The sequence below is a fragment of the Erythranthe guttata genome, chromosome 2 (assembly GCF_056151865.1).
Source record: "Erythranthe guttata isolate IM_541 chromosome 2, IM_541, whole genome shotgun sequence".
Classification (NCBI taxonomy): domain Eukaryota; kingdom Viridiplantae; phylum Streptophyta; class Magnoliopsida; order Lamiales; family Phrymaceae; genus Erythranthe; species Erythranthe guttata.
The window spans coordinates 22,194-48,643 of NC_142534.1; the positions used below are offsets into that span (position 1 = coordinate 22,194).

Genomic DNA, 26,450 nt, shown 5'->3' on the forward strand with positions numbered 1-26,450 from the left:
TGTCCTTTGACCGAGGTACGGGGTTGATATTGGATCTCGTATTGTCCCAGCTCGATGGCCCATTTAACAATTCGCCCTGACGCGGTAGGTTGACCTAGGGTCTGCCGAAGGGGTAAGCTTGTGCGAATCACCATGGTATGCGACAGGAAATAAGGCCGGAGTCGTCGCGTAGTGAGGACCAGTGCGTACGCTATTTTCTCGACTTCAGAATATCGGCTTTCCGACGTAGTGAGGATCTTACTAGTATAGTAGATCGGCCTTTATTGATTATTAACTTCCTTAAACAACACCGAACTGATGGACTCATCGCCCACTGACAAGTATACAAACAGGGTTTCGCCCTTTTCAGGGGTGCTAAGAATCGGCAAGCAAGTGAGAGATCGTTTTAATGCTTCGAATGCGAGCTGGCATTCGGTGGTCCATTCGAACTGAGCTGTTTTCCTTAGTACTTTGAAGAAAGGCAGGCTCTTATCAGCCATTCGCGATATAAACCGAGCTAGGGCTACAACTTTTCCTGCCAAGGATTGGACTTCCTTGATGGAGCGATGAGGTGTCATCTGAAGTACGGCCTCCACTTTATCTTGGTTTACCTTGATGCCTTCCCGATTAACATTGTATCCCAGGAACTTTCCAGCTTGTACTGCGAATGCACACTTAGCAGGGTTCAACTTCATTCCATATAAACGAAGAGTTGCAAAGGTCTCAGCTAGGTCTGCGAGATGCGTAGAGCGCCTCTTGCTTTTAACTAACATGTCATCAACATAAACTTCAATGTTGCGTCCGAGTTGGGCCCGAAACATACTATCCATTAATCGCTGATACGTGGCTCCCGCATTTTTCAGGCCGAAAGGCATCACCACGTAACAGTAAGTCCCCGTGGCGGTGACAAAACTTACTGCTGGCTGGTCCTTTTCGTCTAGCGGAATTTGGTGGTATCCTTGCGAGGCATCCATCATACTAAGTAGCTCGCATCCAGCAGTGGCATCTACAAGCTGATCTATGCGAGGTAAAGGATAATCGTCTTTCGGGCAAGCCTTATTTAAGTCCCTGAAATCGATACACATTCGCCATTGGCCATTAGCTTTCTGTACTAACACCGCATTGGACAGCCATGTAGGGAACTGAATTTCCCGGATGTGTCCGATTTCCAGAAGTCGTTGAACTTCCTTCTGTATGATTTCGTCTTTTTCGGTACCGAAGTGTCGCCGTTTTTGCTTGACGGGCCTGCACTCGGGTCGTAAATTAAGCCTGTGTACAGCAGTTCGCGGTGATATACCGGTCAAATCACTTGGTTGCCAAGCAAAAATATCTTCATTAGACCGCAATAACGCTATCAACTCATCCCGAAGAGGTGGTTCTAAATCCTTACTTATCCGGGTTTGTTTCATCATCCCAGGGACGAGGTCGATTGTCATCAATTCGTCCATGGGTTGTACATGATTAACTTTATCCTCTGGATCAACTCGGGGGCGCTTCTCGTCTCCCAAGTCTTCTTTGGTGAGGGTATCGCGTCGGCCCTTCTCTGCTATCTTAACCATTTCGACATAACACGATCTCGATTGGGCTTGGTCGCCTCTGACCTCTCCTACCATCCCATCAACCGGGAACTTAAGCTTTTGATGAATGGTCGAAGGGACCGCCCGAAAGGTATGTAACATTGGTCGTCCTATCACGATGTTATACGAGGTCGGCGACCCCTCAACGATGACAAAATTGACAGTTTGAGTGCGTGTTCGAGGTGGAGTTCCTATAGTGACGGGGATTTTAACTTGTCCAATCGGCGTCAGGGACCCTCCTGTGAACCCAAATATCGCTGTGGTGACGGGAAAAACCGGGAGGTCAAGCTCCATTTGTAGGAAACACTCGTAAGATATGACGTCCACCGAACTTCCGGGGTCAACGAAGGCGCGAGCGACATCGTATCCTCCCACGTTAATCGTGATGAGGAGAGGGTCACAGTGAAAATCATCTAGGTCTGTTTCATCTTCAGGACTGAACGAGATAGTGGGATAGTGACGATACTTCGGTGTAGAAATTTGGCAAACTTCATGATTATTTTTTAGGCTACCGAGATGACGTCTCCTAGCCCGGTGAGTATCTCCTCCTGTAGGACCTCCTGAAATCATCTGAATGTACCCTCTTTTCGGCGCTGGCGGTGGGGGCGGTGCTCGTGGCGGGTTCCCGAACTGGGCTTCACGTTTTTGCCCCCGAGGTGAATCTATCTTCACAAAATCCCCAATCTTGTTATCCCTGATGAGACGTTCCACTTCGTCTTTCAGATGTGCGCAGTCGTCGGTCGTATGTCCGTATTCGTTATGAAAACGGCAGAAAGTACCCAATGTCGGATCTCGACGGGGGGCTCCGCGAGCAGTTCGAGGCCACCGCAGATCGGCTCTCTTCTCGATCGCGTATAGCACCTGGGATAGAGGAGCTGTAAGGGGCTGGTATGATTGGAACCGAGATCCCTTAGCATCCGGGACAATACTCCGACTAGGAATATTGGCATCCCTGCGAGGTAACATGGGCTCCTTGCCTCTCTTTACTTCGCTGACCCGTACGTTTGTGGCTTGGTGAGATTCCTCCACTTTCTGTTGGCGGGCTTCTTCTAAGTTAATGAACCTAGATGCCCTTTCTAATAAGTTATCGAAATCAGGTGATGGCTCCAGCGCTAGAGCTCGGAAAAATTCATCATCTCTCAACCCTTGTGAAAGGGCCGCCATGAGCACCTCGTCACTGGTAGTCGGGACTTCCAGGGTGGCCGAGGTAAACCGTTTGATGTAACTCCTGAGGCTTTCCTTCTCCTTCTGGCGGATGCTGAACAACGATAGGGAGGTTTTCTTGCACTTTTTCGAGCTGGCGAACTGGTTCATGAAGGCCTTAGCAAATTGTTCGAAAGATTGCATGCTCCCGGAAGGCAACAAACCGAACCAGGCCTGCGCAGGCCCGGCTAGGGTGGTGGCGAAGGCACGACATCTCACCCCTTCCGTGAGCTGATGAAGTGATGTCGTATTGTTGAAACGGCTTAGGTGTTCGGCGGGATCCGATGTGCCATTGTACTCGAACGAAATGGGTCGGTAGCTAGCGGGTATGGGGTCGTCATCGAGGTGTTTTGCGAAAGGGCTAGATCCCACGAGATCTCGCATTGACCTGTTCCGTAAGGCCTTTAATTCGTTCATATCACGTCTCAGGCTGTCTACTTCGGTCCTGACTCCATGACTGTCGCCTCCTCGATTTTCCGAATAACTGTCGCCTTCATCATCAGTTCGCCCCTCGTTCGGAGAGCGTCTCAGGTCCCTTTTGGGTCGGTTATCCTGAGGTAAGGATTGGGCGTAATTGCGGATGGCCGTGGTGATCATGACTTCTACTTCATCTCGGGTGTACGTGCGCTCATCAGGGGGTGGAGCCGGTGCTGTAGCCGGTCTTTTCGAAGCAGCTCCAGCGCTCTGAAATTCAAAAGAAGGGCTTCCTGAAAAGAGAGGGACTCGTCTCTCTTTCTCGGGCGTGAGCAGGCTGCACCCGGACTTCTCCCTCGAGGCAGGCGGCGGATCAACGCCAGGTGTATCGTGAGCTGCTGCCTCCAGCTCCTTCTGTAGGTTTCGGGTAACCGTGTCTTCTCCTTCCATTTTTTCTCCACGTTCTTAGCTCAGATCTGGACTTCCGGGGGTAGATCTGATTTTTCCCGGAAGCTGTTTTCCCAAAACTTCAAGCGATTTCCCACAGACGGCGCCACTTGATTTGGTCCGTAGGTCTTCGTCTTCCTCAAGCTAGCTTCGTCCGTACTCCGGTGGACTGACCTGCAACGCCGGGGGGGGGGTTCCCGGCGGAAAAGCTCCGACGATCAAGTCAGTGATCGAAATAAAGGGAGAGATGTGTATATAATGTAATAGTAAAATGAGTGCATATTCTTGTGTGTGTGTGTGTTGATTCTCTTATTTATAGATGAGGAAAGCTTGGCCTCCAAGGCTTTCCTTTTTTAGGGTTTCTCTTTTCCCCCAAGTCATATATCTTGGGCCTGTATTACCCTGGGCTCGCCCTACCCCGTTTTGGTATTGGGCTGGCGAGTTAAGGTACTCCCACGTGGTTCCGAGGTTCGCGCCATACGGCGACCTCGCTCATAATACCGAGCTAAGTCGTCATGAGTTCTTCGTTGTGGGCCTATCATGTTGGGCTTGCCTTAATGGGCTTATGTTTATTTGTTAATTGTTAATCTAATGTTTTGAATAGTCAAGCAAAGTCAAAAAATATTGTATACGATAACACATTTCTTTCCTAAACTAGTTGAAATGTCCCAAAAATTAATATTTTTTAACAATCAAATATATACTAGGGGTTTTTATGCAAAAGTCCCCAACCAAGAATGTTTATTATTCTAGGTTTAGGGGACATATTTCTTTCACCAATAAGTCTATCCCTTTAATATTTACTAGTAATTGTCCCCGTGCGATGCACGGGGCAACAAATTACATTGTTTTGATATTGTAAGAATATAAACAAACGTTTGATGTATCGTATGATCAAAATATTATTATAATAATCATTCATTAATAATTCATTAGTGGAACATTACTAAGTATACTACACAAAACAAAAACAAAAAAAAAAACAAATAATTTTACTGTTGAATAATTTTCTAAATAAATTGAATCAACTAATACCATTAGATTGAAAAATTGAACCAAAAATAAAATCATCAACTATGTATTTCATGTTGAGTTTAAAAGTAATTAGATTTAATAACTTACTTAACCTAATCAAAACTAAACTATCGACACGTAAAAGGCCATCTATACATCTTGCATCGTAATTAAGCCCTTCTTCACTGCCTCGTTTTGGTCTTGTTTTGTCACTGAAATTAACAATTATATTGGAAAATTTAGAAACAAAAATAAATATAAACAATAAATTAAATATCCATACAAACAATATGTCTTGAAGGCCGACTTCCAATAGCTTGTGGTTCCGCCCATTTTTGCTTAGTTCTCTCCAATCATCCCTTTCTATAACATGTCCAATAACATCAAAAAGGAAATAATTGTTATACACAAAATTTGAAATCTTTGGTATAAATTAACGAAACATATAATTTAACAAAAATAAATTACCTATAAGCCATGATGGAAAAAGATGCAAACTAATTACCACACACTCAATAGGATGAAGAAGAAAATAAGAAAAAAAATTCTAAAGTCGGGTTACCAAAAGAAGAAGCCTTAGGTAGGATGAAGAAATAAAATTCAATGTTGTAGATCGAGATGGATATAAATAAGAAGAGCAAACACAAACGTGTTGAAGTAGATGAGAGAAGTTAAAAGTGTTAAGAATCTTAAGGGAAGTCTTTGGGAATCGTCCATCTTTGGGAATACGATAATTAGTATTTTATCATCAAAAAATAATATTTAGTGTTCAGATGTTTATGGCTGAAAATTAGGAGATAAAATAATATTTATGAGATTTAATTGTTTGTGCATTAGAGATATCTATGGCTGAAAATAGGAGTGATTTGGCAAGTTCAGGCATAAAAAATTGATAAAAATTGAAAATAATATTTAGGAGATAAAAATTGAAAATAATATTTAGAAGATAAAAATTTGATGAAAATCGAAAATAAAAATTTGATAAAAATCGAAAATAATATTTAAATTAATATTCAACAGATAAAAATTTGGTAAAAATCAAAAATAATATTTAAAATAATGTTAATGAGATAAAAGTTGATAAAATACAAAAATAATAATTAAAATAATATTTAGGAGATTAAAATATGATAAAAATCAAAAATATTAGTTAAAATAATATTTAGGAGATAAAAATATTATCAAAATCAAAAATAATATTTATGATACAAAAATTTGATAAAAATTGAAAAAATAATATTTAGGAGATAATTTTTTTATAAAACTCGAAAAAAATATTTAAAATAATATTTAGGAGATATAAATTTGATAAAATTCGAAAATAATATTTAAAATAATATTTAGGAGAAAAAGATTTGATAAAAATCGAAAATAATATTTAAAGTATAAAAATCTGCTAAAAATCAAAATAATATTTAAACTATATTTAGGAGATATAAATTTGATAAAATTCGAAAATAATAATTAAAATAATGTTTAGGAGGTAACAAATTGATACAAATCAAAAATAATATTTATGAGATAAAAATTTAAATCAAAAATAATATTTTGTAGATAAAAATCTAAAATAATATTTAGGAGATAAATTTGATAAAAAAACGAAAATAATAAAAAAAATTACAAATATGACATTAGGGTTTCTTGAGTTGCCCTACCGTTTAATATTTTGTAGATAAAAATCTAAAATAATATTTAGGAGATAAATTTGATAAAAAACGAAAATAATAAAAAAAATTACAAATATGACATTAGGATTTCTTAGGGTTGCCCTAGCGTTTCGTTCTTTTATATATAAGAAAAAATTACAAATATGACATTAGGGTTTCTTGAGTTGTCCTACCGTTTCTTTCTTTTATATATAAGATTATAACTAAAGGAAACATTCCCTCAACCATTTCTACCCAATTCTTAATTGTAATCCCAATTTATCAATTTTGTCCACAAAAATCCAATTTTGACCACAAAAATTCAATTTTGACTTTTTTTTTTATCATAATTTAATATGCTCCAATTTCATCCTTAACTTAATTTAATCTCAATTTGACCCCAAATTTCACAAATTACTCAATTTTGACCCAAAATTTTTTTTTTTGCCGCCGGACGGCGTGGACTTTTCAACTTTTTTTTTCTTTCTTCCGGATTTTTTCGCTGGTTTCCGGCGTTGATTTTTTTTTTTTTTTGCTTTCTTCTTTTTTTTTTCTTTTCTTTTCTTCCGGATTTTTTCGCCGGTTTCCGGCGGTCTCTGGTGTTGACTTTTTTTAGTGTTTTTTTAATTTTTTTTTTTTGGTTTGTTTTGTTTTTCCACGTCGGCCGCTAAACGTTGACCGTAATTGTGCTGTCACTGACAGTAAATTAACGTAATTATACTGTCAATGATAGTTAATTAAGGTAATTGTACTGTCGTTGACATTACATTTATGTAATTGTGCTGCCGTTGACAGTAAATTAATGCAATATTATTATTTTTTATTTATTATTATTTTGTTTTATCATTTTTTGATTTGTTGACAAGTCAACGTAATTATATTACTGTCGTTGACAGTAAAATAATTGTAAACACAATAATATTACTGTCAACAGCATCAATATTATTATTTTTTTGGGGTTTGTTTTGTTTGAGTTATTCACGGAGTAACGTATTAATATTACTGTCTATTATTGTAATATTACTGTAAAACACAATAATATTACTGTTGTTATAGTAATATTGTTGTCAACCACATCAATATTATTATTTTATTTGGATTTTTTGTTTGTTTGAGTTATTCACAGAGTAACGTAAAAATATTACTGTTTATTATTGTAATATTACTGTTGCTATAGTAATATTACTGTTGCTATAGTAATATTACTGTCACTCACAGTAATATTAATTCTTTTGGTTTTTTATATTATGTTTACATTTGTTGAACTGTCAACATAGTAATATTACTTTATTACACAATAATAATGAGTTTTCTTGTGTTAATATTAATGTGTTAGAGGTTAATATAGCAATATTATTGTGTTAAACTATAGTGTAGTTAATTTTACTGTGTTTAACAGTAATATAGTTAATATTACTGTCAATCACAGCAATATTGCTGTTTAAATGGAAAAACAGAAAAAAAGAAAGAAAAAAAGAATTAAAAAAGTCAACGCCGGAATCCGGCGGAAAAAAAAAAGGCTTTGAAAAAAAAAGTTTTGAAAAAAAAAGTTTTGTGTCAAAATTGAATAATTTGTGAAATTTGGGGTCAAATTGAAGTTAAATTAAGTTAAGAATGAAATTGGAGCATATTAAAGTATGAGGGGTTATTTTAGTTTACAAAAATCTTGACCATGTGTGGACTTATTGGTAAAGGAGATTTTTATCTGAATTTTTGTATGAATAAGTACCCATTGACGGGCTTATTTGTAATATGTCCTATATGGTATAGACACAGTTTATTTATAAGTAGTCAAGTAATAGTTTATATAAAAATTGTTATTCTACTTTTTTAATAGAAAAAGTTTACTCATAAGTAGTCAAGAAATAGTTTATCTAAAAAATAGTTAATCAAAATTACAAAAGTCAAAAGTCATATACTATTTAGCACACTTTTTATTTTATTCAAAAAATGTTGAAACATAGTATAGAATAGTTTTATGGTGGCGGTTATATGCAAACCCATTTTTTTATTAGTTCAAACCACATAAAAGAGTTTATTAGTTCAAGCCCGTAAATTAATCTAATTTTATTACATCAAGACCAAAGATGACAAATATACCCTTATCCACAAATAATACTCAAATACAAATAAATCCTATTTTTAATTTATTCAAGACCAAAAATCAAAAAATAAAAAAATAAAAACAAAAGGAAAATATTATGACTGCCGCCGCTAGACCGCTGCGACGCTGACCAGCGAGACTTCCACCGCATGGCGATGACCAGCGACCCACCCACCGGACCATTACCACCACCGCACCACCACCAACAAGTAAGTCATTTTTACTAGACTTTTGTTTGTAAATTCGAAAACATTAATCGAGTATTGATGTCCTTTTTATTAAATTTTTATTTGTAAATTCAGAAACATTAATTGAACATCGATTCTTGATAAATATGTATGAATGAACATTAATTTATGCTTATTTATTGTTGAGCTGCAATGATTTGGCCGATTTTGGAAAAAAAATTGAGATTGTAATTAGTTTTTTTTTCGTTGGTTTCCCAAATCGGTTTATTCAGACCGATTTTGTACACGAAAATCCACGTTATAATGCCGATTTTTGTTAACCAAATCGGCGACACAACGTCGACTTTACAAGTCAAAATCGGCGTTTTAATGTCGATTATTGAGTACAAAATCGGTTTTCGGAAACCGATATTGTTTGGATTTTTAAATAATACATTGTATTTGGTTAATTGATATTTTTTAAATATTTGAAACGAAAATGTTTATCACCATTCGGTTGCGTCTACCACTCCTTTAACCCAATCGAATAGAGCTTTCCGTGTCTCAAATATTTATTCGTTAGATAATTCATTTGAATAATCTTCCATCATTCCCCTAGGTTGATGCGCGAAAGTATGAAAAAACAGTCTTAAAAAAACACAGATAATAAAATCGGTATTTAAAAACCGATTTTTGTAGTACAAATTGGCATGACAATACTGATAATACAAAAACAAATCGGTGTTGCCTTGCCGATTTTTACTACAAAAATCGGTTTTTAAGTACCGATTTTTATTAAAATAATCGGGATGTGGTTATCGACTTTAGTAACAAAAATCGGTATTTGCAGACCGATTTTTTGTATCGTCGAATTTTTTTTCCAACAAAAAAACGACCAAAAAGCAAAAATAAACGGTTAATATATACTTCATTGTGTTCTCCACCCTCGTAAACCACCATATCATTGTTTTCTGGTTACATCGTGAATGTTTGGTATGTGTTTGATAATTTTGGGTGTAGAATTTCTTGGTGGATTTGTGAAGAAGAAGATGAAGAAGAAGAAGAAGAAGGAGATTTTTAAGTCGTGAAATAAGGAAGAGAGATTTCTGGATAAATGTATTTTATTTGGTCTTGCATAAATAAAATAATTTTTTTTTATTTTTTAACGTTTTGTGTTTTTTATTTGATTTTAAATTTCATTAAGGGTAAATTAGTATTTTTATATTGGAGGTCTTGAACTAATAAAAAAATGGGCTTGCATGTAACCGACGCCTATTTTTATTCATAAGTAGTCAAGAAATAGTTCATCTAAAAATTAGAGAAATAATTTTTTGAATAATCAACAAAAATCACAAAAAATCAATATATATTTACTCCATTTGTTAATATTCATTCATCATCACTTTAGTCCAAGTATAGACATGTATTATTATTGGTGTGCGCCAAAAATTTCCATAACAATCTCTCAATAAACAAAATTGACCAAAGAATTCATTTGAAATGATTACAAGTTAATATTATCTCATCAATCATGTTTAACATAAATAATTCAGATAGATCTGATCCAAAAATGTAGTTAATCAACAAACATGCGCAGTAGCTGGCTTCACATTAGCTGGATTATCATCATCATTTTTGTTGAGTGAGTCCCAATCAACTTGTCGAAGAATATTGAATCTCTCATCTAGTGTCACAAAACCCGAATGGGATGCCGGTGCCACCTCACCACATATTCCAGCTTTGTAGACAAGAAGCAAACCTGCTCCCATATCAGGACCATGGAGCTTTCCTGTCAGCAATACTCGTAGGGGCATGAACAGAGATTTTCCCTGGATTTTCACTATTATTATTATTAAATGAACAAAAAAACCAACTACCGTGCATATATTTAATCTTTCTTCCCAAAGGCGAATAGTAACTAACTAACCTTGCGTTTCAGCGCTTTGCCAAAGTTCTTGACCCACTTCTGCCAACCAGAACTACCTTCTTCAAGTGCATTAGTAAATTCACCACTGTCATAGGCAGATAATAAACTCGCAGCAACTTCCGACAGCTTATCTTCTAATACAGGTTTACCTTCAGGACTGCAATCAATCAACAAAATTTCAATAATTATTAACTTGTCTCTTCTATCACACTCGGTAATAATATAATATAGACTTGATTTCATTACGTGCTACATTGCATGCTTTCTCAAGTGCAACCAAACCATTTAACCAATCAAATCATCATTTATTAGTCTATCAAATATTTGCCTGAAGCAATGTGCTGCTGCATCATTTGGCATGAATAATTACTTGACCATTTTCTCAACTTATAGGGTTTTTTTTATGTTATATTTTTTAAACATATAACACGTAGGATCTTATTACGGTAAAAGCACATTCATATTAAACTTCTCGGACCAGGAAAAAACTTTAAAATTAATTACGGTAATAGAAGAATGATAGTAAATCAAAAAAAGTAAAATCAAATAATCACACACCGATGGGTTTCAATACCTAGAAAGTGTCGAATATAAAGGATATGACAGTAGGCTTGAAAGAGCATTATCAGCATCTGTTATCAAGTCAATCCCATCCTTCAGCAGCTGGACAGCTTCCTGGCCATATGAATTGACTAGGCATTGTAACTATCATTACTACAATCAAGATATGCAATAAAAAGACAATATCATGATTTTTTAATGATTCATTGCCTCCAATATCTTATGAGTCATGATTAAAGGAACGCCAAGACAGCTCCAATTGGCTGTTAATGATTCCATAATTCACAAGTATAAAATTAGATGCAAGAGAAAGCCATACTTCTACAAAACTCCCCTTTGATTCTGCGACCATGCCAGTGCTCTTCCAGCGCTCCCCAATAAGTTCGGTTAGTTTTACTGATGGCAGTGATCTCAAATGTTGACCGTTCATCCACCTTACATTATTAGAAAAATATATTTGAGGAGAAGAGAAACAATAATCCATTATGACTAACAATCGTTTGCAAGAAAAAGAACAAGATATAACAAACTGCTCGCTAGACCTTCAATAAAATTCGACAATTACCTTAACTTGGTAGAATCAAAAATAGCTCCACTTTTATTAACACGCTCAATTGTGAACTTATCAACTGCAAATCATGTCAGAAGCTTCAACCAACAATAATGACATAATCCATGTTATACAGCATGAATTATCACATACACAAATATTTCCGTAAAGGACTGACTAACCAAGTTGATCGAGGGTGAAAAACTCATTCTCAGTACCATCTCCCCAACCCAATAATGCAAGATAGTTCACCATTCCTTCAGGCAGAAGACCCATCTCTTTGAACTGTCAATGGGAAGTTTCAATAAGAAATATGTTAGCTAAGAAAAAAAGTGAAGGGAAAATCAACTATTTTTTTATTTTTTTAAATCCACAGTTAATAGATTCTTGATGACATAAGACTTGTGAAATTGCATTGAGGGGGGGGGGGGGGTGCTATACTGGTATTACCTGACCCACAGAAGTTGCCCCATGCCGTTTTGAGAGTTTGCTCCTATCAGGTGCAAGAATCAAAGAAACATGTGCAAATTTAGGCATTGGGAACTCCAGAGCCTGGTTTCAGGTAAAATATTTATCTCTTTGTTAGTTTCATCCAAATGCCAGATACAGCTTGGAGAGTAAATAAGAAACAACTCAACTCCATAGCACAAGGAAAAGAGGAAACAGAAAATAAACAGATTCCAGCGGTACCTTATATATCAAAGCTTGCCTCAAAGTATTTGGCAAGTGTTCCTCCGCTCTGAAATACAAAGTCCAGCTATAACCAATGCTATCGACAATTATGAACAAAAACGTATAAAACATTTGCCTCAGCATGCTACACTCACCTTATAACGTGTGAGATAGCCATGGTGGCATCATCAACAGTTACGCAAAAGTTGTAAACAGGTTGTCCGTTACTTCTCATTATCACAAAATCCCCAAGTGTGTCTAAATTCCAAGTTACCTTCATGACACTATCAAGCAAAGTTATTACCGAATAAAAGTAATCCAAACCTCTGTCACAAGTATCAGACAAGTAGTTGAGACACAGTCTTATAAAGGATGACTATGAACATATTACCATAATATGAAAAGTATTCCTAAATTTCCATGCTTATGTTAACACTTGCAAGACCAAATTACAAACAGTTTTTTGGATACGCATAAAATTTCTTTGTTTTGAAAGTATAATAACTGAGGCTACCGACCTCATTATAGGAGGATGCATTGCAAGTTAAAATAATGCAGAAGAACAAATCTAGGTCATTTTACTTTTCGGTTAATCAACTTATTGGGATGCGCACAAGCAGGACCATTAATATAAAGCGTACTCATGCAAACTTTGGGAGTATGGTTTGCACTAATAATCCCGTATAGAATAGAGCTTCACTATGAGATACTAATCCGATAATGCTTCTTGTTACTTTGGCAAGATTCCTCTTGTAGTTGGAAAGCTCTATCTATGTCAAACTATACTATGTACTAATGTAAGTGTTAACGTATGTGTTTGTGCAACTTACTGGAAGTCGTTGATGTCCTTTGCAATAACAAGTAAAAATCTTACGTGCAAAATTTTTCCATCACCTAATTATGTGCCAACATAATTTTTTCATCCACCCAACTCTACAATCAGTAGTTTGTATCCTTTTATGTCAGAACTCACATTAACAATAAGTTAAGTTACTGAAATATAAAACAACAAAATCGATTGATATTGGTACAATTTGATCCATTATCAGAGAGCACGTCTGAGGTGATCAGATGGTACCAGGAGGGAGGGCCACCGCTTGATGGGGTAAATTTTAATATGAGGCTGATTATCAATTTCTCAAGTGACTATATTTGGTACTTTTGGTGTTCTTTTAACAATTCACCGCACACAATTGCACGAACATCCATGATGTATTTGGCAGTTTGTGAGCTGAGATGACTTCTCGAACTCTGCAAAAGATAAATGTCCTACCCCAGATTAACAGCTGTCTTAGTCCTACATTAGTATTCTATATCATTTTCCTTCATTACCTGCATGCTTATCTCCTACTAAGGAGACACTTTAGCCAATCTGTAGCCACTAACGCTTCTTGTTTTACTAATTAATAGTTTGCCTGCAATTAAACCCGTTGTCAACACAAGCTTATGCAACACAGATAAAATATGTATTGCTTATCTGCAAACTAAGGACCAAAATGATCTACTGCGATAGCTCATGCAGCATCCTAGTAACTATTCAGTAATCCCTGATGTTCTGATAAAACCCATCCTCCCAGTGCATAATAAGTCACGTGATTAAAATACTTCCAAATTCGATCTGAACATACTGTCATTCACTTTAGTTTGTTAATGTCAAGATTTGTCATCTTATGCCACGGGAAACTGATTAGACAAGAAATAAAACAAAAAAAATAGACACTGGAACATCAGCCAATTCATACCTCACCACGAATGAGATCATCGATTTTCAAACTTCCCGCCTTGGGAACTCGAAATCTATAAGTGTAAGGAGTCCCCTTTGCCAACTCCTCTTGCACTTCCCTCTCTGTTGCGCTGGCCCACTTGCCAGTGTACACAGGAGGCAGTTGATTCAGTTTTGCTATCTCCTTCATCTTTTCAAGCTCCTGTTAGAACAGTAATATTAGAAAACAAAACCGGCAGAAATGAAAAAAATAAAATAAAATGAGGGATGGAGACCAGAGGCTGTAATGCATGCAGAGGGGTCAGTCTGCAATAGATCAGCTATGAGGTAGGTCTCAAGAGTAACGTATATCACTTTTGGGGAATACAGTAAAGTTTAATCAGCACCTGACTAGGAGATTCTCAATTTGGCATATAAATAAAACACTAAAATAAATCTACAAATTCCCTGAAAAAATTACAGGATTCCAGGACCTTACAATTTCAAGATTGACAAGAAACAAAAGTTGAGGCAATGATTACCTCGTTCGAGCAGAAACAGCGATAAACATGACTAGTTTGGAGGAGTTTATCAGCATGCTGCTTATAAAGGGCATTTCTTTCAGACTGCCGATAGGGGCCATAATTTCCACCAACACCGGGACCTGTAAATCAAAAAAATCTAACTCTTAAACATTGAGAAATTTGAGCACCATAACCTAGGTCAAATAAGGGAGGGAGGGAGGGAGGGAGGTTTGACCTTCATCCCAATCGAGACCAAGCCAGGAAAGATCGCGAAGCAAAGCGTCCTCGGACTCCTTAGTGGATCTCTCTAAGTCGGTGTCTTCAATTCGGAGAACAAATTTGCCGCCTTTAGACCTGGCGAACAAGTAGTTGAATAGTGCAGTACGCGCGCCACCAACATGGAGATTCCCAGTTGGAGAAGGCGCGAAGCGCACTCGAATAGACTCTGCCGGCGATGAAGATGACGCTGAAACTCTAAAGCTTCTGAATATTCTTCGCCGGAAAAGTGGAGCCACCTCGGGAACTACTCGAATCCGGATTGCTGGAGCCCCAACTAGACAACCCATTTCGAGGAAAGGGAATAGCACTGGTTATCGAATGAAAATATGGATAGCTTTCGAAGATGGCCGACTAGCTAGTAGATTACGTTCGTTACAAATAGCTTGGGCCTATTCTGAGTTTCAGCCCATTTCAACTTTTTCACCAAATGTAGAATTTGGACTTTTATTTGTTGATTGATGATTGATGATTGATGAATACAAGTTTTACTTCTTTTAAATGTACATATACAAGTTTTACTGACTCGTAAATGTAAATTGTAATAATAATTAATATTGTAGAAAGGAAAAAAAAGGAAAAAGGAACAAGAAAAGTGCCATTTAAAAGGGACCTTCTCTTTAGTTGCGGTCCGCTGATCGTTAAACCAAAGAAGAAGCCAAGAATCGTCCAATTCATCTGCATCTGGATCGAAGAAGAAGAAGAAGAAGGTAAAGAAGAAGAAGAATCATGGAGAGCACGGGAGAAATGGTTTCGCTGCCAGTGTTGTTGGAGTCGAATTATAGGGCTTCAACCATTCCGTACCGTTTCCCATCCGACAATCCGAAGAAGCCCACCCCCACTGAGCTCTCTTGGATCAACCTCTTCTCCAATTCCATCCCCTCTTTCCGGTTTTCTTTTTTTCTTTTTCTTTTTCCTAATGTTATTCTCATTTCTCTAGTAATTCATAATTATCATTTCTTTGTTTGTCAATCATCAACTGCACTGCAGTAAGCGCGCTGAGAGCGATGATACGGTTTCCGATGCTCCCGCCAAAGCTGAAAAGTTTGCTCAGAGGTATTGTGTTCTCAATCAATGCTTTACTGGATTGGTGCTAATTTTTATCACCTCATAGTCCCAAGCTTTACTTCACTGCTTTCTTCACCTGCCACAGGTATACAGAAATATTGGAGGATTTGAAGAAAGATCCAGAGAGCCATGGTGGCCCACCTGATTGCATTGTACACTAATCTCTTACACAAGAATGAGCTTTTAAATAAGTTCCACTTTTGTATTTTTCAGCAGTTTTTGTTTTTCTTCAGCTTCTTTGCCAGCTTCGTGAGCAAGTTCTTAGAGAAGTTGGGTTCAGAGATATATTCAAAAAGGTCAAGGTAAGAACATATGGCTAACTCTCCTTGATGGATAAGTAGATTATTACCACAAAGAAATTTCATCCATGTTAAGATTTGAGAATAAGTTATGCCGTGTTTATATATCTTTATGTCTATCTACCTATCCAAATTTATCGCTGTGGGAGGTGCAGTAGCCAGAATGCTTTCTCCCTCTCTTCTGTATGTTCACCTTCTCTACAACTCCAAATTTTAGCTCATATGGAACAAAAGCCTGTAACATCTATATCAGTTTATTGTTCTTCTGAGTCCCTTGTTCCCTTTCTTGTTTGATCATTTTTCGCAAGGGGAGAAACAAGAGCATAGTTTTACGCCTAAGTGATTGTTTTGATTGTGTGACAGGATGAAGAAAATGCCAAGGCGATATCTTTATTTGAGGATGTTGTGCGTCTTAATGATGCTATTCAGGATGAAGCTGAACGTGTTGAGAATTTGATTAGAGGGATCTTTGCTGGTAACATATTTGATCTTGGCTCAGCTCAGGTACATTGAATCTCTTTGATTAAGTGAAAACCCACAGTCATTTGCATTTACTAATTCTGTGACTCTAGTTTCTCATATGGAGTACTCAAATAATTTACTTTAGCATCATCTTTTCTGAACAAACTAGCATAATTCATAACCAAATCATTTGCATTTCTGTTGCTCGTCTGACTGGGTTTTCACATTTTCGAAGTGCTTTTTCTTCTGGTGCTTAAGAGCTCCTCTAATCTCTGCTTCTTTTTTTTTTTTTTTTTTTTTGGTGCATACAGCACATTATGTCTGGATTTTTTTTTGGCTACAAATTCTGCCTGTAGTGATAGTTATCCTCGTCTTTTTTGTGTCTTTTACTTTTTATTTGTTGCAATTGAAGCTGAAAGTTTCTAAAACTTATGCAATCTTCTAATCTTTCTTTCTATGATGAGACTGTAAACTTAAAAAGATATGAGAACTGTTTTACTATTCTGGTGTATTGCATGCGGATGCATCATATTCTTGCTCCTGAAAGATACGTGACCTGCAACTATTTGCAAAGGATGGTAGATCCTCTGTACTTAAAACAATATTTTCGCTGTACTTCTTGAAGCTTGCAGAGTTATTTGCAAAGGATGGTATGTCCTTTCAAGCCAGCTGTCAGAATCTTGTCCCCCGACCTTGGGTTATTGATGATTTGGACAAATTCATTTCAAAATGGGGCCGCAGATCATGGAAAAAGGTTTGTTTGTGAAACCACGACTTTGTTTTTCTATATCAGTTGCTCCAATGGATTGACACGTGTAATGAGTTTTTTTTTAATGTTTATGCCGCAGGCTGTAATCTTTGTAGATAATTCTGGTGCGGATGTCATTTTGGGTATATTGCCATTTGCAAGGGAGTTACTCCGACATGGTGTGCAGGTCTAATTGGGATCCTTTACTTGTTTTACTTCAAAATAAACAATTAGAGACTCTATCTTGATTGGATTGCGTGTTCATTGGAAACTGCTGTAGCAAGGGACTTATTGTTGCTTCACATGTAGTTAAATGATTCTGTATTGGTTAGATTTCCAACTGCTTGGGTGGCCTTTTTTTTTTCTGATGCTGATTGGTTGGGCCTGTCTATGATTTACACACATGCACACACAGAGGTATAGAAAAAAATGAAGCTAGTAGACAATGACGGCGCCTGCACTACCAACACTTTAGATTTTTTGGTATCACTTCATATGCACACAATGTGCTAACAAATTCAATCAGAAACTCACTTTATGAAAAGCGCCTGCTTTCCTGCCAGTGTAAATGCCAACTGGAGGGGGGGGGGGGGGGGGGGGGGGGGGGGGTTGAGTCAAATGACAAATAACACAGGATTTGGTTGTTACTGAATTAATGTCTGTCTTAGTAGAAAGTAAAAATATAGTTTGGATTTGGGATATGAATTCTCTTGGTAATTCGCAATCACCTCTGAACAAACATTGTGGTTTATGTATTCTGGTTGGTCTAAAGCTAAGCCTATTTTAAGCATGATGTTTTCTATATTTGCAGGTTGTATTAGCAGCAAATGACTTGCCGTCTATCAATGATGTAACATACACAGAGTTAATTGAGATAATAGCTAAGGTAGTATAGCAGTTGATGCTGTTGTAACGTATACTCTAGGTTCAATTTATCTAAAGGTTTCTACTTTTACAGTTGAAAGATGAGAACGGGAAGCTTCTGGGAGTTGATACTTCAAATCTTTTAATTGCAAATTCCGGTAACGATTTACCGGTAAGAAGCTCTATGCTATTTCTTAGTATTTAATTTTTTCAACTTTTCTTTTCTGTGGGTTTTTATGGTTGTACTCTCTAGTCATGTGATTTTGTTCTCTTTATTTCTCGTAGGTTATTGATCTTACAAGAGTATCACAAGAACTTTCATACCTAGCAAGTGACACAGACCTCATGGTTTTGGAAGGAATGGTAAATGCTCATAGTCCACTTGTATTATGGTGTGAAGATACATTTACATCTTTATCTAATTAGGATTTGATCTTCTTGGCTTGTTGTTCGTTTTTAATGATATAATAATAGTGGCATGTCCTCATTACCCGTTATTCATTCTTAATTTTTTTTGTGGCAGGGCCGCGGATTAGAGACTAACCTTTATGCGCAGTTTAAATGCGATTCCTTGAAGATTGCCATGGTAATTAGCCAGATCTAATCTTGTAATTATTGCTGACAGTTATTACTTTTCCCTCGCGTAGATTATTATTAATTACTTCCCCTCATATATATTTGTTTCTGGTAATTCAGGTGAAGCACCAAGAGGTTGCACAGTTTCTTGGAGGACGGCTGTATGATTGCGTGATAAAGTACGATGAGTTTTTGGATTATCAACATATTCGTCAGTCCAACTAAATGTTGAATCGAATGAACACAGCCAGCCACTCTTACTGTTGTTCTCAGCCGTAGAAATACAACATATTTTTGACATTGTTGTACTGGTCATTCTATTTCTTTTTTTTCCTGGAATATGTCAACTCATTGTTATATGCATTACCAGAATGCTTCATTGTGCTATCTTTCTCGCATCCTACTGTCAACATTCCAAATAAATCTATATAACTTTTGTGTGTGAAAAATCAGCCTAAATATAATCGCATTGAAGTTACGTTTCACAAAATATATTTCTTTGTAGTCAACCAAAATCGTTTAAAACACTTCAAAACCTAAATCGTAGCTCACCAAATTCCTCGAACAGTATTAATTTTTATAAATATAATTTTTTTTTTCACAATCTGATTATATTTATATACCAGGATACTTTATGCGTGTAGTTATCCGAATAGATACAATGCATCCCACCAGCCACAGAGTAATGTCCACTTTTTCAGCTCAGGATCCAATCTAGTTATTGATCAACACATGGTAAGGGCATAATAATGCAATTGAGTTAATATCAAAATAACTCTACTGTTATCTTCTTCATACAAGCGAAAGTTACATCCCTCATAAGTGTACAGGACTATAGGATGCATATTCAATGCCCTTGTCTGCTTCATTAAAGTTCTTCATTAAAGTTCTTCAGCTGCAGAATTGGATGGATACCTCACCAATGATTAGTAGAGAAAAATCATATGGATAGAACACCAATAATAGTTTCCGCTATATTCTCTCTGGTCCTTAAAGCTCTGTACTCTTGCAATCCGAGGATGTACCACAACCTACAAGAACTTCTGCATGGACAGTTGTACTTTGACATTTCAAGAATGTCAAGATTTCAGACAACAAATGAAAAGAAAGGATTTTTGTACACACATGGGAAAACAATGATGGTTCAATTTCTTAATTACTAGGAAAATACATGTCCAACTACTCTAATGCCTAAATGAACAATCGATCTGGATTCTATCTAAAGGTATGATCAAATTGACAGATACGAACAAAAAAAACAATGGCCATAACAGCACAAAAAATCATAAGAGCCTTTACACTGACCATTCTCATAAGCTGAAAAATCGCAAATCACTATCTTTGGAGCTTCCCGATGCTATGCAGATATACTGAGATTGAAACAACGCTGCAAACAGAATATATTTTAGTCGATAACCTTCGCATAGTTGTTGCCTGAATGGTACAATTACAAGCATACTCACGTGGACCCAAGAAAGAAGGCAAGGGAAAGATGAAATCTGAATAGGAAAACAGACACAACTGCCGTCAACAGCATTGCAACGGATGTAGAGTATACCTGCAAAATTATATAAATATGCTTAAGGACTTCTTCAACAGAAGGTTGTACACCAGATATTGAAAATATTTAACCCTTAGAGCATGCAACTGTACTAGAGTACCCACTCTAGTAGATTCAACAGCAGATGCATCCTAGTTATGAGCCCTGATATTTAGTTAACAGGCTTTAAGGACATAAAAAAAACAGACAGAAAGGAGCTGGTATTACTCTTTTCTTACATTTGATTGATTTTTTTAAAACCATCTCAACAATTTAATTGATTTTTTTCCCTCTTCTGTGATATCCAGCAAATAAGCAGTGGCCACTAAACCTAAGTATGCCTTCACTAACCATGATTGAGAACATAGAATCAAGGACTTCACTTCCATCCTATATCAGGAATACAGTCATTCCAATTATTCATCTGTTAAACAAGTGGAAAAGCTACTTAATTATGTTCTCTTAGTAATATCACTTCACACGTTCTAATTTCCTCTTTACTTTTGCCAAAAGAAGAACCGCAGTTTGGTAAGTAAAGGAGTGCAGGAACTTACTTTTCCGGGGACAATGAGCTGTGTTGAAGAAACTGAATCTCATTACGAAGATGCTTGATTTGGTTTCGGAAGCATATTTTTTAGATTTTACAAATGAAAATTACGGGATCATTTTCATCTTACGCCTTCTCATTTGAGATATAGCCATTTCATCGTCATCTTACCTTTCAAAAAACTAAAAAACCATCTACGAATAACTTGTCCAAAATGTAGTCTAATCCTTACCCCATGCTTTGGTGGCATAAAAATTTCCCAAAAAGTTTCAACATTAAACTCCAATTGACGGGGTTGGGTGAACATGAGATAATTGGGCGGGTCTCACAATAGTGATATCAGAACACATGGCCATAATTTGGTGTATAAATTACGTCACACCACAAATTACAAAAAAAAAAAAAAAAAAAAAAAAGTTAATCAAATAGTATTATCTATCGAAGATAATACATCTAAACTTAAACCGCATTCCAGATTTTCAGTACATATTTTTTTAACGGAAAACCTCACATTCATACTAAACTGAACATAGAGAATGAATTTGCTCATTACCTTCACTATGTTGTCAGCATATTTCATGACCATTGATACAGCAATGCCACTGCACAGAAATCAACTATATTAGGACACGCTCTAGTAAATATAAATTTTAAACACATAAAGTATCTCTACACAATGATAAACAGAACAACGACTAGTAGCACTATGGTTTCTAATGAAATCTCTCAAAGTCCCAACCCCCAAGTTAAATGTTTATTCCTTTTTTGGATGTCAACAGATAATGTTTATTTCCCAAAATAACAACTTCTCAAAGAGACCCTCTCACTTAAGGTCTAAGTAATGATGTAACAACAATAAGCACAACAAAACAATAGCTTCTAGATCCGTGAGGGGGTCCATGCCAATTCAAAATAGAACAATCAAAATGAGACAGAGGGAGCATAGATTGAAAAAAGTACCTCAGAGCATGGTTTAAAATCATGAGAACTGTAATTAACGAATATCCATTAAAGAATCCCCTGCAGAGAGAAACATAACATTTACTTCTTTAGAATATGTATACAGTGTGTCCAAACAGGTGCTGCTGAAAAAGAGAGAAGATAACAAATCCTATATGCTGCTTCACCCTTCAGCAAATCTTACTGAATATTCTAGGTCAATGATATTCTAACGGATATTATGTTCCATTTATAGGAGAACCTCCTGAAAGTTTTTCTAGCTAGATTATATCATCAGCAGAGTAACAACTATGGTCCCAGAATTATTTTATTGGTTATACATAAGAGTAGATGTGTGACTTTTGTCCATGGAATAACTCGAACCACTGATATAAATAGAAAACAAAGAGAAGCAAGAAATAAGCAGTTTCAATTTACTTGTTCATAACAGCATCGAAATCCTGAACGAGTATCGCAATAGCATTGAAAGCCATCCCAAATACATACAACCAGAAGTTCTGGACATTAATATTCCTTGAAGGCCTCTTTTTAATTATGGCCTACAAAAAACAAAACCAAATATCAAAACAAGGCCAAGCAGGTACTAAAATATAATCTTGCTCAGCAATTCTTTAACTTAGAACAAAATGTAATGTTAATAAAATCCAGAAGAATTCATATGATAACACTGTTTATCACCAAGAATCAAGAATTTATAACACACTAACCACTTCCTTCCCTATTTAAAAAACCAGACTGCAATAAGATAAAAAGATGGGCCTCAGCTTTACCTCCGTGTAGACTCCAGCAAAACCACTAAGAAGAGCCATGATCTGAAATGATTCACAAAGAGTTACTTAAAATTATGTTTGGATCTGAAATTTAATCCAGAAAAGATTAATATATATAATTCTCTCTATTTGATTTTAAAACAGAACACAACGCACATGCTTGTATTTATACGATTATGAGAGATATTACTAACATGTAAATCAATTTTGTTTCCTTTTTACATAATTAGCAACAGATCTCTAGTAAAATGGTGGCTCTTTTGTCCACCGAAAAAAAAAAAAAAAAAAAAAAAAATATGAACTTTAGTTTCTCATATTTTTGCTTTTCTACTTTCCCCTGCTAAATCCTATATCAAATGGGGTGTTAAAGTAATAAGAAAGAAATTTTAGGTGAAGGAAATCCATTTGGTTCTATGTGATGAGTAATCATGGGCTGATTTTGATATGCTGTAAGAATTTCAGTTTAGCAGCTCACAATTGCCATCAGCCAACCTTGAAGAGGTGTTTGCAACACTCGATCGGAACTGCAGAAAGAATGAGATAGCTTAAGGACAGGAAAATGTGTAAAGATGGTCAAGGTTACAAAAGCAAAGTAGAAACATAAAGTGGAAGAAAACAATAACATTAAAGGGTGTGACTCATAGGCCTCCTCTATTTTCTAAGTAGCACCACTATGGCATGATAGGAGTCATTATGAAACTACTATCACATTAAATTTCAAATCAAGGCTTTAATTACTATCACGAGTAACTAAATGGCATAAATATTTTAAACCAAGTTAATGTGCCAATTCAAAAAAGAAATAAGGTAGAGCAGAACTTGCAGGTGACCTTTTTGTCAAAGATAATGTATGACGATGTATCAAACACAAGCAGCATTTTAGATATAGTTGCCCAACTAATTTTATATCAAATTTCTACACAAATGTTCTCTACTTATTATTTATTTTTGAATTTGACATGCAAATGAAATGTGCATATAATATTCACATTTGACCTGCAAGTACAGTGTCAGTTATATCCCCTCTAGAAAACCTTGACTACCTTCTACTGGATTTTTATTAATTCATCTAGCCAAGCCGATGAACACTGTGCGTGATTGTTTTATTATATAAAAAAGGTGTCAAACAGGTTACTTATAGTAAATTAATATTCAAGTTTGACATACAATACAAATATCGAAATTTTCCTTCATGTTCAGCATACAATTAGAGTGTCAATTTTATCTCCTTTAAGGTTTTTTCACGATATAATTCCATTCTATTTGATTCTCTTTCTTCATTTGGTCAACGACGTTACGTTATATAATTCAATATACGTTATATAATTCAATATTATCTTACATATATATAGGAGAACGAGTAACTACACTGGTTGGCCAAATAGAAAGCAAGCACAAAGCTTACACCTCCTTATCATTATTTTCTATGGTTGTAGTATCAAAGAAACTCACTGCTTATATCATGAACAATGTGGTTAGAACTCTAAGTGATACTTAAATACAATAACAGAGACATAACGAAAACATCCTTACTTGGAGTTAAGTTGTGCCGTGGTGCACCCTGCACATAGTAAAATGAAAGCTATCCACTGAATTTCACTCAGCCTGAAAAGAGATGTTTCTGACAAGTTATTTATTTGTTTTGAAAGGCCTATCATCCATAATCACGAGAAAAAATAAATAGGTTACTTTTTGGTTGTCATGACATCACAAACATCTCGAAATTATTTAGACTAAAGTCCTCGCAAAGGAGCTGATGTCAAGTAAAGACTAATTATGCTCAATAAGAGTAAGTTGTGAGGCTTGACTTACTTTTTCTTTAGAATGATACGGTACAACACACCGGTGCTAATAATGTTTAAGTTCTTTAGTATTTGGTAACCTGGAGCATCTACATATGCAAAGATGTAATACTGCAACAAAAGATACACATTTAGGAAAGAGTGTAATGCGAAAGAGGAACTAAAAGAATCCATGGGAAATTTTCAACAGACAAGAACCTTAACTTACTTGAAGTAAATTCTTGACGAGGTATAGAGCAGCAGGAATAGGGTATACACTAACTTCATCCCATGTGGTAGTCAACCTATATGGGGAACGTTGGAAAACAAAAAACACAAGTTATTGGCAGAAAAAATCAGGAAAGATGAAATTGTGTATCAATTCTACAGCCCAATATAGTTTTAAAAGTAGCATTTAGCTGTAGCTAAAAAGGCATCCCCAACATGCAAGTCATTTTAAGGTGCATTTTTTTTATTTAAGAGAGTTTGATGTGCGCAATGGTATAGGAACAGAACTCCTTGACTGGAGACTCGGACTTAGATAGCTTTAGCAATGAGATTTGTCCAATTATACTGTCCAAACATTTTAATTGAGGTCTGCTAATATAATAGATTGATTTCTCCTGAACCTTTTTCCCCAGTGATAGATAAAGGACCTCTGCTCCCGAAATACGTGATATACTTGTTATGTCAATTAATGGAAAATGAACACTGAGTGGAAGAAAACCTGTTATCCTCAGTAACACCTTCAATCCTCCATATCCTTGTCAGGGCTGCAAGTGATAGAGCACATTTCAAAGCCTCTACCTAATCAGAGATAATCATTTGAAGACCAAATTTAGAATATTCTTCCAGATAGTCTGACCATCTCCCGAACGTGATAGCAAATGAAGAATACTCCAACAACTATATAATAACTATCCTAACAGGAAATATCAACTACTCACCAAAAAATTAGCAGTTGTAACGCTGTACTCGTACTTGCCAGCCCTCTTTGACCAGACAATAAGAATGGCTTGTGAACTTGTAAGAATCGTCAATGCAAGTGTTACAATGGACCTATGTTTATCATTGGCAAAAAGCAATATGATACAAATGAGAAAGTATTAGTTGGCATACTCCTAGATAGAGGAATTGAAATATATTCATACTTGCGCTTCCACTTAGAACGGTCAACAGAGATGCCTCCTAAAGGAATCACGTTTTTGGGAGAGCCTGTAATCCAACAGCCAAGTGTAAGGATAAATAAACTCAGATGTATGAAAAAATGAAAGATGAGAGATGCAAAAAGCATAACATAAATAAGAGCAGCTAAGTGGTAAGGATTTGAGGTGACTGTCATATTGCACCTGAATGGGAATTCCCTCGTAGGCTCTCAACATCATCTTTAAGTGCGTCCTCATCTTTATCCTAAATGATTCGGCATTTATCAGTAGATAGGGAGCAATAATTAAGACGCATTACTAGTGCAGATTTTAAATGTTGTTGAATCAGAAGCATAGAACCACGATAATTGAGTTCGAGCAGAGCACGAACTGGAAGAGAGAGAAAACAACAGAGTGTGGGCATAGCAAGAACTGATTGAGAGAGAAAAAAAGCAACAATTGAAAAATATAGACAATAGTTTTTAACCGACAACAGCAGATCAACAACGATGAGAGGTAGATCAAATCGGCAGATAACACCAGTGAACCAGTCGGACAGCACGCAGTAAAAATTAGGATATAATATGAGAGAAATATAGGCAGAATATACAACAGCAGATCACTGACAATGGGATACAGATCAAATTGGCAAATAACACAGGTGAACCAGTCGCGGAACAGCACAGAAGAAAAAACATGATATGTTTGGAGAGAAGAATGCAAACCTGATCCTTAATTCTTCTGTACTCCATTTTCCCCGTCTTCTTCAGAATGGACTATGGACTACAATAATTTACGGTGAGACGCAAAGATCTGAAATCTGGATGCTTTCTCTTCGAGGCTCCACCCAGTCTGTTTGGATCCGACCCGATTATATGGTATCCACTTTTAGATATGGGTTACATTACATCTACCTCCCTGAGCTTT

At 36.2% G+C, this 26,450-nt stretch overlaps 4 protein-coding genes across 7 annotated transcripts; 1 reads left to right on the top strand and 3 right to left on the bottom strand.

The window, feature by feature from the left end:
- Positions 1-260: 260 nt before the first annotated feature.
- On the bottom strand, positions 261-3,623 carry LOC105958713 (uncharacterized). Its single transcript, XM_012982718.2, has one exon. It carries the CDS (start codon positions 3,621-3,623, stop codon positions 261-263), a length of 3,363 nt encoding a protein of 1,120 aa, XP_012838172.2.
- Positions 3,624-10,000: 6,377 nt separating this feature from the next.
- On the bottom strand, positions 10,001-15,297 carry ERS (glutamate tRNA synthetase). Its single transcript, XM_012981811.2, has 12 exons — positions 14,723-15,297; positions 14,506-14,627; positions 14,004-14,186; positions 12,417-12,535; positions 12,280-12,328; positions 12,040-12,141; positions 11,772-11,874; positions 11,605-11,668; positions 11,359-11,473; positions 11,053-11,153; positions 10,479-10,635; positions 10,001-10,380 (listed from the first exon to the last, which is right to left on the bottom strand). Exons 1-12 carry the CDS (start codon positions 15,051-15,053, stop codon positions 10,132-10,134), a joined length of 1,695 nt encoding a protein of 564 aa, XP_012837265.2. The 5' UTR covers positions 15,054-15,297; the 3' UTR covers positions 10,001-10,131.
- A 195-nt stretch (positions 15,298-15,492) lies between these two features.
- LOC105957838 (damage-control phosphatase At2g17340) lies at positions 15,493-19,229 on the top strand. Its single transcript, XM_012981812.2, has 12 exons — positions 15,493-15,653; positions 15,754-15,819; positions 15,917-15,983; positions 16,065-16,133; positions 16,494-16,634; positions 17,218-17,346; positions 17,441-17,527; positions 18,152-18,226; positions 18,299-18,376; positions 18,490-18,567; positions 18,728-18,790; positions 18,901-19,229. The coding sequence occupies exons 1-12, from the start codon at positions 15,493-15,495 to the stop codon at positions 19,003-19,005; spliced, it is 1,119 nt and encodes a 372-aa protein (XP_012837266.2). The 3' UTR covers positions 19,006-19,229.
- Positions 19,230-19,336: 107 nt separating this feature from the next.
- On the bottom strand, positions 19,337-26,450 carry LOC105957839 (CMP-sialic acid transporter 4). 4 transcript variants are annotated; one of them, XM_012981813.2, is made up of 16 exons: positions 26,249-26,450; positions 25,728-25,788; positions 25,530-25,593; positions 25,326-25,437; positions 25,106-25,185; positions 24,608-24,683; positions 24,410-24,510; positions 24,131-24,202; positions 23,073-23,121; positions 22,598-22,639; positions 22,245-22,366; positions 21,828-21,887; positions 21,421-21,469; positions 20,244-20,338; positions 20,086-20,167; positions 19,337-19,840 (listed from the first exon to the last, which is right to left on the bottom strand). In XM_012981813.2, exons 1-15 carry the CDS (start codon positions 26,273-26,275, stop codon positions 20,116-20,118), a joined length of 1,062 nt encoding a protein of 353 aa, XP_012837267.1. In that variant the 5' UTR covers positions 26,276-26,450; the 3' UTR covers positions 19,337-19,840; positions 20,086-20,115. The 4 variants fall into 4 exon arrangements, with proteins under 4 accessions (XP_012837267.1, XP_012837269.1, XP_012837268.1 ...); XM_012981815.2 differs by having other exon boundaries at positions 19,337-19,811; positions 26,249-26,429; XM_012981814.2 differs by having other exon boundaries at positions 19,337-19,823; positions 26,249-26,406.

Excerpts from the sequence above, each read along its gene's own strand:
- LOC105957838 (XM_012981812.2), top strand. The coding sequence starts at position 15,493 with ATGGAGAGCACGGGAGAAATGGTTTCGCTGCCAGTGTTGTTGGAGTCG. Across the intron at positions 15,820-15,916 it reads GCTGAAAAGTTTGCTCAGAG|GTATACAGAAATATTGGAGG; the intron begins GTATTGTGTTCT and ends CACCTGCCACAG. Across the intron at positions 17,528-18,151 it reads TACTCCGACATGGTGTGCAG|GTTGTATTAGCAGCAAATGA; the intron begins GTCTAATTGGGA and ends CTATATTTGCAG.
- LOC105958713 (XM_012982718.2), bottom strand. The coding sequence starts at position 3,623 with ATGGAAGGAGAAGACACGGTTACCCGAAACCTACAGAAGGAGCTGGAG.
- ERS (XM_012981811.2), bottom strand. The coding sequence starts at position 15,053 with ATGGGTTGTCTAGTTGGGGCTCCAGCAATCCGGATTCGAGTAGTTCCC. Across the intron at positions 14,628-14,722 it reads TGGTCTCGATTGGGATGAAG|GTCCCGGTGTTGGTGGAAAT; the intron begins GTCAAACCTCCC and ends TTTGATTTACAG. Across the intron at positions 12,329-12,416 it reads GCTATCTCACACGTTATAAG|AGCGGAGGAACACTTGCCAA; the intron begins GTGAGTGTAGCA and ends TTTGTATTTCAG.
- LOC105957839 (XM_012981813.2), bottom strand. The coding sequence starts at position 26,275 with ATGGAGTACAGAAGAATTAAGGATCAG. Across the intron at positions 25,789-26,248 it reads ACAGAAGAATTAAGGATCAG|GATAAAGATGAGGACGCACT; the intron begins GTTTGCATTCTT and ends CGAATCATTTAG. Across the intron at positions 21,470-21,827 it reads ATTTTAAACCATGCTCTGAG|TGGCATTGCTGTATCAATGG; the intron begins GTACTTTTTTCA and ends ATTTCTGTGCAG.